The 13,274-nt window shown below is 45.0% G+C and overlaps 1 protein-coding gene across 1 annotated transcript in view; it reads left to right on the top strand.

Annotated features, from left to right (window-relative positions):
• The window catches only part of LOC120018075 (SPRY domain-containing SOCS box protein 4-like), a 57,397-nt gene extending 45,036 nt beyond the window's left edge, over window positions 1–12,361 (top strand). Inside the window, exon 3 of the mRNA XM_038961040.1 lies at window positions 10,927–12,361. Coding sequence (XP_038816968.1) covers window positions 10,927–11,054 — 128 coding nt within the window. The 3' untranslated portion in view covers window positions 11,055–12,361. The remainder of the gene's footprint in view (window positions 1–10,926) is intronic.
• The last annotated feature ends 913 nt before the right edge of the window (window positions 12,362–13,274 follow it).

Below are 13,274 nucleotides of genomic sequence, written 5' to 3'. Positions count from 1 at the left end.
GGTCTAAAACCAGACTGAAGCATTTCGTATACATTGTTTGTCTTCAGGAAGGCAGTGAGCTTTTTCTAAAATTTTTGAGAGGAATGGAAGATTCGATATAGGCCGATAGTTTTTTATATTTTCCGGGTCAAGGTTTGGCTTTTTCAAGAGAGGCTTTATTACTGCCACTTTTAGTGAGTTTGGTACACATCCGGTGGATAGAGAGCCGTTTATTATGTTCAACATAGGAGGGCCAAGCACATGAAGCAGCTCTTTCAGTAGTTTAGTTGGAATAGGATCCAGTATGCAGCTTGAAGGTTTAGAGGCCATGATTATTTTCATCATTGTGTCAAGAGATATAGTACTAAAACACTTAAGTGTGTCTCCCGATCCCAGGCCCTGGCAGAGCTGTGCAGATCCAGGACAGCTAAGCCCTGCAGGAATACGCAGATTTAAAGAGGAGTCCGTAATTTGCTTTCTAATGATCATGATCTTTTCCTCAAAGAAGTTCATGAATTTATTACTGCTGAAGTGAAAGCCATCCTCTCTTGGGGAATGCTGCTTTTTAGTTAGCTTTGCAACAGTATCAAAAATACATTTTGGATTGTTCTTATTTTCCTCAATTAAGTTGGAAAAGTAGGATGATCGAGCAGCAGTGAGGGCTCTTCGATACTGCACGGTACTGTCTTTCTAAGCTAGTCGGAAGACTTCCAGTTTGGTGTGGCGCCATTTCCGTTCCAATTTTCTGGAAGCTTGCTTCAGAGCTCGGGTATTTTCTGTATACCAGGGAGCTAGTTTCTTATGACAAATGTTTTTCGTTTTTAGGGGTGCAACTGCATCTAGGGTATTGCGCAAGGTTAAATTGAGTTCCTCCGTTAGGTGGTTAACTGATTTTTGTCCTCTGACGTCCTTGGGTAGGCAGAAGGAGTCTGGAAGGGCATCAAGGAATTTTTGTGTTGTCTGAGAATTTATAGCACGACTTTTGATGCTCCTTGGTTGGGGTCTGAGCAGATTATTTGTTGCGATTGCAAACGTAATAAAATGGTGGTCCGATAGTCCAGGATTATGAGGAAAAACATTAAGATCTACACCATTTATTCCATGGGACAAAACTAGGTCCAGAGTATGACTGTGGCAGTGAGTAGGTCCAGAGACATGTTGGACAAAACCCACTGAGTCGATGATGGCTCCGAAAGCCTTTTGGAGTGGGTCTGTGGACTTCTCCATATGAATATTAAAATCACCAAAAATTAGAATATGATCTGCTATGACTACAAGGTCCGATAGGAATTCAGAGAGGAACGCTGTATATGGCCCAGGAGGCCTGTAAACAGTAGCTATAAAAAGTGATTGAGTAGGCTGCATAGATTTCATGACTAGAAGCTCAAAAGACGAAAACGTCTTTTTTTTTTTTGTAAATTGAAATTTGCTATCGTAAATGTTAGCAACACCTCCGCCTTTGCGGGATGCACGGGGGATATGGTCACTAGTGTAACTAGGAGGTGAGGCCTCATTTAACACAGTAAATTCATCAGGCTTAAGCCATGTTTCAGTCAGGCCAATCACATCAAGATTATGAGCAGTGATTAGTTCATTGACTATAACTGCCTTGAAGTGAGGGATCTAACATTAAGTAGCCCTATTTTGAGATGTGAGGTATCACGATCTCTTTCAATAATGGCAGGAATGGAGGAGGTCTTTATCCTAATGAGATTGCTAAGGCGAACACCGCCATGTTTAGTTTTGCCCAACCTAGGTCGAGGCACAGACACAGTCTCAATGGGGATGGCTGAGCTGACTACACTGACTATGCTAGTGGCAGACTCCACTAAGCTGGCAGGTTGGCTAACAGCCTGCTGCCTGGCCTGCACCCTATTTCATTGTGGAGCTAGAGCCCTGTCTATGTTGGTAGATAAGATGAGAGCACCCCTCCAGCTAGGATGGAGTCCGTCACTCCTCAGCAGGTCAGGCTTGGTCCTGTTTGTGGGTGAGTCCCAGAAAGAGGGCCAATTATCTACAAATTCTATCTTTTGGGAGGGGCAGAAAACAGTTTTCAACCAGCGATTGAGTTGTGAGACTCTGCTGTAGAGCTCGTCACTCCCCCTAACTGGGAGGGGGCCAGAGACAATTACTCGATGCCGACACATCTTTCTAGCTGATTTACACGCTGAAGCTATGTTGTGCTTGGTGACCTCTGACTGTTTCATCCTAACATCGTTGGTGCCGATGTGGATAACAATATCTCTATACTCTCTACACTCGCCAGTTTTAGCTTTAGCCAGCACCATCTTCAGATTAGCCTTAACGTCGGTAGCCCTGCCCCCTGGTAAACAGTGTATGATCGCTGGGTGATTCGTTTTAAGTCTAATACTGCGGGTAATGGAGTCGCCAATGACTAGGGTTTTCAATTTGTCAGAGCTAATGGTGGGAGCCTTCGGCGCCTTCGGCATCTCAGACCCCGTAACGGGAGGAGTAGAGACAAGAGAAGACTCGGCCTCAGACTCCGACTCGCTACTTAATGGGGAAAACCGGTTGAAAGTTTCTGTCGGCTGAATGAGCGACACCAGTTGAGCATTCCTACAGCATTTCCCTCCAGAAGCCATGAGAAAGTTGTCCGGCTGCGGGGACTGTGCGGGGGGATTTATACTAACGTTACTATCTGTACTTACTGGTGGCACAGACGCTGTTTCATCCTTTCCTACACTGAAATTACCCTTGCCTAACGATTGCGTCTGAAGCTGGGCTTGCAGCACAGCTATCCTCGCCATAAGGCGATCGTTCTCCTGTATATTATGAGTACAGCGACTGCAATTAGAAGACATCATGTTAATGTTACTACTTAGCTTCGGCTGTTGAAAGTGCTGACGAACCATGTCCAGATAAAGCGTCCGGAGTGAAAAAGTTGAATGAGGGGAAAAAAGTTGTGATGGAAAAACTAAAAATATAAACGGTAATTAAAAAATTACAATTACAACAATACTGAATGAACACTTATTTTAACTTAATATAATACATCAATAAAATCAATTTAGCCTCAAATAAATAATGAAACATGTTCAATTTGGTTTAAATAATGCAAAAACAAAGTGTTGGAGAAGAAAGTAAAAGTGCAATATGTGCCATGTAAGAAAGCTAACGTTTAAATTCCTTGCTCAGAACATCAGAACATATGAAAGCTGGTGGTTCCTTTTAACATGAGTCTTCAATATTCCCAGGTAAGAAGTTTTAGGTTGTAGTTATTATAGGAATTATAGAACTATTTCTCTCTATACGATTTGTATTTCATATACCTTTGACTATTGGATGTTCTTATAGGCACTTTATTATTGCCAGTGTAACAGTATGGCTTCCATCCCTCTCCTCGCCGCTACCTGGGCTCGAACCAGGAACACATCGACGACAGCCACCCTCGAAGCAGCGTTACAGTTTAACTTTAGTCCGTCCCCTCTCCCCGACCCGGGCGCGAACCAGGGACCCTCTGCACACATCAACAACAGTCACCCACGAAGCATCGTTACCCATCGCTCCACAAAAGCTGCGGCCCTTGCAGAGCAAGGGGAACCACTACTTCAAGGTCTCAGAGCAAGTGACGTCACCGATTGAAAGGCTATTAGCGCGCACCACCGCTAACTAGCTAGCCATTTCACATCCGTTACACATGCAGAGCAAGGGGAACAACTACTCCAAGTCTCAGAGCGAGTGACGTTTGAAACGCTATTAGCGCGCACCCCGCAAACTAGCTAGCTATTTCACATCGGTTACACCAGCCTAATCTCGGGAGTTGATAGGCTTGAATTCATAAACAGCGGAGCTGTTGGCAAAACGCGCAAAAGTGCTGTTTGAATGAATGCTTACGAGCCTGCTGGTGCCCACCTTCGCTCAGTCGGACTGCTCTATCAAATCATAGACTTAATTATAACATAATGACACACAGAAATATGAGCCTTAGGTCATTAATATGGTCGAATCTGGAAACTATCATCTCGAAAACAAAACATCAATTCTTTCAGTGAAATACGGAACCGTTCCGTATTTTATCTAACGGGTGGCATCCACCAGTCTAAATATTCCTGTTACATTGCACAACCTTCAATGTTATGTCATAATTACGTAAAATTCTGGCAAATTAGTTCGCAATGAGCCAGGCGTCCCAAACTGTTGCATATACCCTGACTCTGCGTGCAATGAACGCAAGAGAAGTGACACAAAAAACCTGGTTAATATTGCCTGCTAACCTGGATTTCTTTTAGCTAAATATGCAGGTTTAAAACTATATACTTCTGTGTATTGATTTTAAGAAAGGCATTGATGTTTATGGTTAGGTACACGTTGGAGCAACGACAGTCCTTTTTCGCGAATGCGCACTGCATCGATTATATGCAACGCAGGACACGCTAGATAAACTAGTAATATCATCAACCATGTGTAGTTATAACTAGTGATTATGATTGATTGATTGTTTTTTATAAGATAAGTTTAATGCTAGCTAGCAACTTACCTTGGCTTCTTACTGCATTCGCGTAACAGGCAGGCTCCTGGTGGAGAGCAATGTAAAGCAGGTGGTTAGAGCGTTGGACTAGTTAACCGTAAGGTTGTAAGATTGAATCCCTGAGCTGACAAGGTAAAACTCTGTCGTTCTGCCCCTGAACAAGGTAGTTAACCCACTGTTCCTAGGCCATCATTGAAAATAAGAATGTGTTCTTAACTGACTTGCCTAGTTAAATAAAAGTGTAAAAAAATATAAAAAAATAAAAGCAAAATCAGCGTCAAAAATTACCGATTTCCGATTTGTTATGAACTTGAAATCGGCCCTAATTAATCCGATTAATCGGTCGACCTCTAATGGTAATAGTCACAAACACCATACTCTGCTTATCTGAATTGATTTAATGTCAAAATCGAAGTAAGCATACAGTGATTTTAAACACAATTGTTTTGTTGTTGCGATCTTTAGAATGATTAGGACACGTAAACCGCTTAATCAGCGTTCCAGTGGTGTATTTGATCTGCACATGTGCCAGCACCGGGTAGTGCAAGCCTCCCTCTTATGCATGAGTGAAGTGAGTTTGGAAAAACTGAAAGCATGCATCTTAGAAATAGTTTTCAGATACAAACTTTATATGTACGAACTCAATCTAATAGGCTTCGCAAAAATAACATCGTCACTGTGGTAGAACGTTTATTTTGATTGGTGATTTACTGCTGTCCCATCACGTAGCCTGATTTCAGGTGCGTCCATATGAACAGGATTATTAGGGAAATAGTTATTCTTGCAAAGTATGTAAACATTTTAAACAAACTATTATATTAATCTGACTATCCACAATAATGGTGTTGTGTGCATGTAACCGTACTCAATGTCTTGCAGAGGTATAGCAGGCTTTATTATGCTGAGGACCCGAGTGTATAGGAACACTGCAGGGGTCAGTGGCTAAATGGACTGGATCATTTGCTTCTGTCTGGGGATCAGTGGCTAAATGGACTGGATCATTTGCTTCTGTCTGGGGATCAGTGGCTAAATGGACTGGATCATTTGCTTCTGTCTGGGGATCAGTGGCTAAATGGACTGGATCATTTGCTTCTGTCTGGGGATCAGTAGCTAAATGGACTGGATCATTTGCTTCTGTCTGGGGATCAGTGGCTAAACGGACTGGATCATTTGCTTTTGTCTGGGGATCAGTGGTTAAACGGACTGGATCATTTGGTTCTGTCTGGTAATAAAGCGCCAACGGACAACTGGTGTCCGTTAGTTCAGTGAGCAATTGGATTCAGCTGAAGTCAGCGATTCAATTTGGACACTGACATTTCCAATTTGAGAGAGGCTGAGGCTTGCCCTTTCTCTTGCTCTCACTCTCTTCCTCTGCTGTTTCCATTCGTTATTTCTCTCACTCTCCTTGTGATGTTATTTTTCTCTCCCTGTGATGTGCTCTTTCTCTCTCTCTCCCCCTGTGATGTCCTGTCTGTCTGATGCGCGCTCTCACTCACTCTCCCTGTGATGTGCTCTTGGGGATTGGTCAGTGAATTACTCGGAGATGCTCCACTTCTGCATAGTCACTGTTGTACGTACTTTCCCATGCTTACTTACTGGAAAAATCAATCACGCAGACATTCCTTGTCAGGATGAGCTGCTCATTTTATACATTGACGTCACATGTCTTGTCACAAGATGGTCATTTTATACATTTGTGTGACACACACACACTACTTTCCACAATAAGTCAGTCTTTTTATATATTTTACATCTGACACACACACGCTCCCACTCCCAATCATGAGGTGGTCATTGGAACTGGTGCACAGTTTGAGATGTTATTCCTCTCCACTGGCACAGTTCTCCATATTGATTAGATAAGATCTGAGTCTGGAATCAACAAGTCCACACTGAATATCCTGACAGCAGGTCAATTGGCATCTCTCCTGGTTGCACGCAAAGACTGTGAGTCTGAGAGGAAACGAGAGATGGCGGGAGAGATTGATCTGAAACAAAGATGGGGAGAGCGCGAGAAGAAATTGGGACAGCAGGATCAAGATACGTGTGTGTGGACACCCCTTCAAATTAGCGGATTCGGGTAGTTCAGCCAAACCCGTTGCTGACGGGTGTATAAAATCGAGCACACAGTCATGCAATCTCCAAGGTCTAACATTGGCAGTAGAATGGCCTTACTGAAGAGCTCAGTGACTTTCAACGTGGCACCGTCATAGGATGCCATCTTTCCAACAAGTCAGTTCGTTAAATTTCTGGCCTGTTAGAGCTGCCCCAGTCAACTGTAAGTGCTGTTATTTTGAAGCGGAAATGTCTGAGCAACAACAGTAACTGTTCGTCGGGAGCTTCAGGAAATGGGTTTCCATGGCCGAGCAGCTGCACACAAGCCTAAGATCACCAAGTGTCGGCTGGAGTGGTGTTAAGCTTGCCGCCATTGGACTCTGGAGCAGTGGAAACGCTTTCTCTGGAGTGATGAATCATGCTTCACCGTCTGGCAGTTTGATGGGCGAATCTGGGTTTGGCGAATGCCAGGAGATCGCTACGTACCCCAATGCGTAGTGCCAACTTTAAAGTTTGGAATAATCCTCTGGGGCTGTTTTTCATGGTTCGGGCTAGGCCCCTTAGTTCCAGTGAAGGGAAATCTTAACGCTACAGCATACAATGACATTCTAGATGATTCTGTGCTTCCAACTTTGGCAACAGTTAGGGGAAGGCCCTTTCCTGTTTTAGCATGACAATGCCCCCGTGCACAAAGCGAGGTTCATATAGAAATGGTTTGTTGAGATCTGTGTGGAAGATCTTGACTGGCCTGCACAGAGCCCTGACCTCAACCCCATCGAACACATTTGCTATGAATTGGAACGCCGACTGAAAGCCAGGCCTAATCATCCAACATCAGTGCCCGACCTCTGTGTTTCCACCTGAGTGCATGTCTACATACAGGCCTAGAGCATGCTCCTGATTGTCGCATAACGATAGCCCTGGACTACGCCTGAATCAGACAGACCCAGACAGCATCATATCTGCTTTACTGACACAAACCTGTATCTCACCATTATTAACAGAGCAGTGGGGGAGAGGGGGACTGAGTCAGGGGACAGAAAGATAGATGGATGGACATAAACGGGATAGGAGGAGGGGGATGGAGAGATGAGAGAAGAAAGTGGCTCGCTTGCTATTACTTTCTAGTCCATTTAACTGAACCACTTCCAGCTAATTTGCTTCCATTAATACTTAATATCACCCTGTCCTGTTTGCTTTCATCCTATGTTTTGAAGTGTAATTTGGGTTTTTATGAACCCACATGGCATGCAGTTCAGCAAGCCAAGGCAGACATGCTGCTGCATAGACTACTGACCAACATGTAGCTGTTATTCTCCCCTACCTCTCCCTTTTCTGTCTCTTTCTTTGTGAAGACTATTTCAAGCTAAGCATGACACCCAAGAGATGCGCACCATACAGGTTTCTCCATGCTCACACACGAGTCCTCAACCTGCAAACACACCCACACACCTACATTCACTGGAGCAGTGTGGAGTCTGATAGCTCAGCCAGACTGTTGATTGACAGCAGACATTAGCATGCTCCTGCTCAGATTCCCGCTGTTTGATGGGACCACTTGTCGCTGGTGGCAACGCAGGGAGAGGGCACACCAGCTGGGCGATTGGACAGTTTCCAGGAAGCAGCAGCAGCATCATAATTATAATCATCCCTCCTATGCAATTCCCATAGCTCCACTGAATAACATGCTATGTTACTGTTCCTCTCAATTGACTCAACTATGGCTCTCTATTTTAATAGGCTTGCCTTGTTTGTGAGTTCCTGACACACGGCTACAGTGAGATGACCGTCTTGCTTTAGTAAGCCCAGGTGGTGAGAACTACCTCACTACTGAGTTCAGAGGCCACCTAATATATCCAGGCTCTCTAACAGGAATTGTAGATTTTACATCCTCCAGGTGGTGCCCAATTGTCTTACGCCCATATAACCATGGAGTCAGACAAGCAGAAGAAACATGTAGACAGGAGATTACATCCATCCATCTCCCACAATCCCTCTGTCTGCGCAGCAAGTGAGGTGTAGGCTGTGACCAGTTTAGCCCGTTAGTGAGTCAGATAGGCAGGCCGGATCCTGTAAGTCGACATCTGGAAGTGTATTTGTCTGCGTGTGTCTAAGGCCTATGTTTTACGGTCGTTTCTTGGAAGTTGACTCAATCATCACTTTGCACGTTTCTTTTGGATCTTTGTTAGTTTTAAGAATATTCTTTATATGGTGAGATAATGTCAAAAGCCAGCCTGCCAGCAAGCCTGCTTTTGTATCACATCCTTCCTATGGAAACATCTGTATAATACAGGAGAGTCCAATGTCAGTGTGTGTCTAATACACTGCTCAAAAAAATAAAGGGAACACTAAAATAACACATCCTAGATCTGAATGAATGAAACATTCTTATTAAATACTTTTTTCTTTACATAGTTGAATGTGCTGACTACAAAATCACACAAAAATTATCAATGGAAATCAAATTTATCAACCCATGGAGGTCTGGATTTGGAGTCACACTCAAAATTAAAGTGGAAAACCACACTACAGGCTGATCCAACTTTGATGTAATGTCCTTAAAACAAGTCAAAATGAGGCTCAGTAGTGTGTGTGGCCTCCACGTGCCTGTATGACCTCCCTACAACGCCTGGGCATGCTCCTGATGAGGTGGCGGATGGTCTCCTGAGGGATCTCCTCCCAGACCTGGACTAAAGCATCCGCCAACTCCTGGACAGTCTGTGGTGCAACGTGGCGTTGGTGGATGGAGCGAGACATGTTGTCCCAGATGTGCTCAATTGGATTCAGGTCTGGGGAACGGGCGGGCCAGTCCATAGCATCAATGCCTTCCTCTTGCAGGAACTGCTGACACACTCCAGCCACATGAGGTCTAGCATTGTCTTGCATTAGAAAGAACCCATGGCCAACCGCACCAGCACATGGTCTCACAAGGGGTCTGAGGATCTCATCTCGGTACCTAATGGCAGTCAGGCTACCTCTGGCGAGCACATGGAGGGCTGTGCGGCCCCCCAAAGAAATGCCACCCCACACCATGACTGACCCACCGCCAAACCGGTCATGCTGGAGGATGTTGCAGGCAGCAGAACGTTCTCCACGGCGTCTCCAGACTCTGTCACGTCTGTCACATGTGCGTGTGAACCTGCTTTCATCTGTGAAGAGCACAGGGCGCCAGTGGCGAATTTGCCAATCTTGGTGTTCTCTGGCAAATGCCAAACGTCCTGCACGGTGTTGGGCTGTAAGCACAACCCCCACCTGTGGACGTCGGGCCCTCATACCACCCTCATGGAGTCTGTTTCTGACCGTTTGAGCAGACACATGCACATTTGTGGCCTGCTGGAGGTCATTTTGCAGGGCTCTGGCAGTGCTCCTCCTAATCCTCCTCGCACAAAGGCGGAGGTAGCGGTCCTGCTGCTGGGTTGTTGCCCTCCTACGGCCTCCTCCACGTCTCCTGATGTACTGGCCTGTCTCCTGGTAGCGCCTCCATGCTCTGGACACTACGCTGACAGACACAGCAAACCTTCTTGCCACAGCTCGCATTGATGTGCCATCCTGGATGAGCTGCACTACCTGAGCCACTTGTGTGGGTTGTAGACTCCGTCTCATGCTACCACTAGAGTGAAAGCACCGCCAGCATTCAAAAGTGACCAAAACATCAGCCAGGAAGCATAGGAACTGAGAAGTGGTTTGTGGTCACCACCTGCAGAACCACTCCTTTATTGGGGGTGTCTTGCTAATTGCCTATAATTTCCACCTTTTGTCTACTCCATTTGCACAACAGCATGTGAAATTTATTGTCAATCAGTGTTGCTTCCTAAGTGGACAGTTTGATTTCACAGAAGTGTGATTGACTTGGAGTTACATTGTGTTTAAGTGTTCTCTTAATTTTTTTGAGCAGTGTATATTTTGCTGCGTGTTGTCTAGTGGTCACGTAGCTACAAGGGCACCAGTCCATTTAGAGGATTCCCTAGGGTCCTCCTTGACACCACCCACTCTGTCTATTCCAAGCCATGTGGTCAGTGACTCAGCAGATTGTGTGTGTGTGTACTTTAGTGAGGGAGACTGTGTGTGGTGAGCTCCTGAGCATCACCTTCACACAGTGCTCAGGAGAGTGTCTGCTCTGTAAGTCCAGCACAAACAGATGGTCACGGCAGGTGGACCGGTCAAGCTGACGTCCGTGAAGGGCACTCTCATTATCAAAGTTTCTCTGTATGGGAAGATCTCTGACACAAACAAATGCACTTAAAAGCCCTTCTGAGAATGATATCATATTGCTTAGTCTACACCAATATTATATGCACTCATTGCCATTCCTTCTGAAATAGCATCTATTAAATCTGTAAATGTATGTAAACATTCCTTTTTTTGAACCTGTTTTTTTAATGTCCTCTTCTCTCCTGTCACAGCGGAGCCCCTCCCCCTGATGGACCTGTGCAGGCGAGTGGCCAGGCTGGCTCTGGGGCGGGACCGACTCAACCAGATAGACACCCTCCCTCTGCCAGAGACCCTCAAGAACTACCTCCAGTACCAGTGACCTCACAGACTCACCAGGACAATGATTGACTGACTGCTTGACGGCAGCTACATTTCATTACAGTCAACCCACAAACATGTAACCCTGAACCATTGGACATCTACTGAGGATAATGATGATGGTCTGGAGGAAGCCTATGAAGGAGTTCTGAGTTTCTTTTTAGGATTTGTCTGTTTTTAATTTGTTTTTTAAATTTGCTCACTGCTATGATGGACAGAGGGAGGATTAACGAAAGGAGGGGGATGGGCTTGAGACTGGACTGTAGCAGAAGTGTTGAGCTATGATGCTGGCTTCTCATTGGGTATATGGGTCTATAGTGCTTCTAGAATATGTGCCTGGAGGAAGAGGGTGTTTGGTGATGATGCATATAGACATCATACATAGTTACTGTACATCTATACAGATTCTCTGGAAGGCTCTCAGAACATCTAGATATTTATATTTAGACCCTATAGCAGGCTCCACTGAGACTCACCAGCCCCTAGCCACAGGGAGTTAGAAGATGGAAAACACACAGGCAGGCAAACATCCTTGAATGCATGCATATGCAAACACTCACTCATACTCAGAGGGGCTGTTTTCAGTGTGAGTGGTGAGGTTTTATGCATGTGTGGATTGGTGCGTGTTGGCCTTGCTCCGCAACAGGCACCCCGAGGCATCAGTCAGACCCACTCTGACCCCACTGAGTTTGGGGACACTGCAGCCCTGATATTTGTTAGTGCCCTGCTGCACTACACCTCCCTCTCAACTGGCAGTCTATCTTTATTTATCAGTGGGTTTCATTGGATCCAGGCTTCCATTAGGTCTCTGTCTGGGTGAGTGACTGGTCTGTGTCCAAAATGGCACCCTATTCCCTACATAGTGCACTCCTGATCAGGCTGATCAAACGTAGTGCACTGTCGGGATAGGGTGCCGTTGTGGACATTCCCTGGGATGTTGTCAGTCAGGGTGTGTTAAAGCTGATTGAAGTTGATCAGAGGGCCAATCCGCTATTACTGTTTATGTGCCTGCACAGAGAAAGCACACGACACCTCTGTTACAGGAGACTGTTTTAAAACAATGTATTTGCTGCTTTGTTTTTTTCCACTCCTGTTCTTATCCCGATGGTGATATTCCTCTTTTAAACAGTTCTCTTTTTATGAATGAGGCTTTTGTTTATTTCTGATTTGTTTTTGTTTTCTATTTTATTAAGATCTACTTGCTGAACAGGAAGTGACCCGGTTGAGACAGGAAGTCTCGCTGAGAGAGACTGATCGATGAATGTGCTGCAATGAGCATCTTTTTAAATGTGAATTAAAAAAAACTGAACCCAACATACTGGTGTTTTTTCCCCAATTGGACCTACTGTCATCCAAATGAAGCGAAGTCGCAATGCTGCCCAGCACCTTCACACACTAAGCCTTTGAACCAAAAATATAGTATTGAATTTCTCTGATTTAAAATCTGATGCTGTAGTTGGCTGCCTGTATTTGATATTTAGTCTCAGTAATGTTTTGTGAACTTGATGTCCCATGGGGCAGGCAGGCTGAACAGAGCCTGTTGCGATCACAGTTCAGACAAAGCAGCTTTACTGTTCAAAAAACCCCTTCATGGTTTACAGCATAAATCAGTCTCTGATCATACTGTAGAAAAATCACACCAGGACGAGTGTGTGCTCTCCCACTTCTTTTAGTGAGAGAGCGCCAAGCAACAGCAAAGTGGCCATGATGAGATGATTTAACGCAAGTGGTGAGTGTGGTTGTAGGGAAGATAAAATGTCCCTAAATGGCTACAATCATCCTACTCCCTCTAGGAAGGCTTGGTAAGGATGGTCTTGCAGGGCCATAGTTACCTGGTGTTATACCACATGGATCTCAGGCGAAGGCTTTCGTGCTGAAATGCAGGTTGGGAAGCGAGGATTTGATGGAAAGGATGAGAAAGCGTTTTGGGGCATGATGACGAACACCACAATTCGTGAGGCTAAGACCAGGTATTGGAAATGGACTCCGTAATGAATTTACTCTCTCGCGGAAAGGTAGGATCATATCAGGATAAAAGCTGAAGCTCGGGAAGTTGTTTGACCTGTTTAAAAGGGGCTTATCCTTGATACACCCCGTTTCTTGAGTGTGTTGTGGCAGCTGCACTACTATGATTACAATTGAGCTCTGATCTATCCAGTTGACTGGGGTATAATCTTACAACGGTGGCTATTGGCTCTCTCCCTACTCAACCCATTTATTT

The sequence above is a fragment of the Salvelinus namaycush genome, chromosome 23 (assembly GCF_016432855.1).
Source record: "Salvelinus namaycush isolate Seneca chromosome 23, SaNama_1.0, whole genome shotgun sequence".
In the NCBI taxonomy this organism is placed as follows: domain Eukaryota; kingdom Metazoa; phylum Chordata; class Actinopteri; order Salmoniformes; family Salmonidae; genus Salvelinus; species Salvelinus namaycush.
Note: the sequence above shows the minus strand (reverse complement) of the source record. Positions and strands in the feature narration are given on the sequence as shown.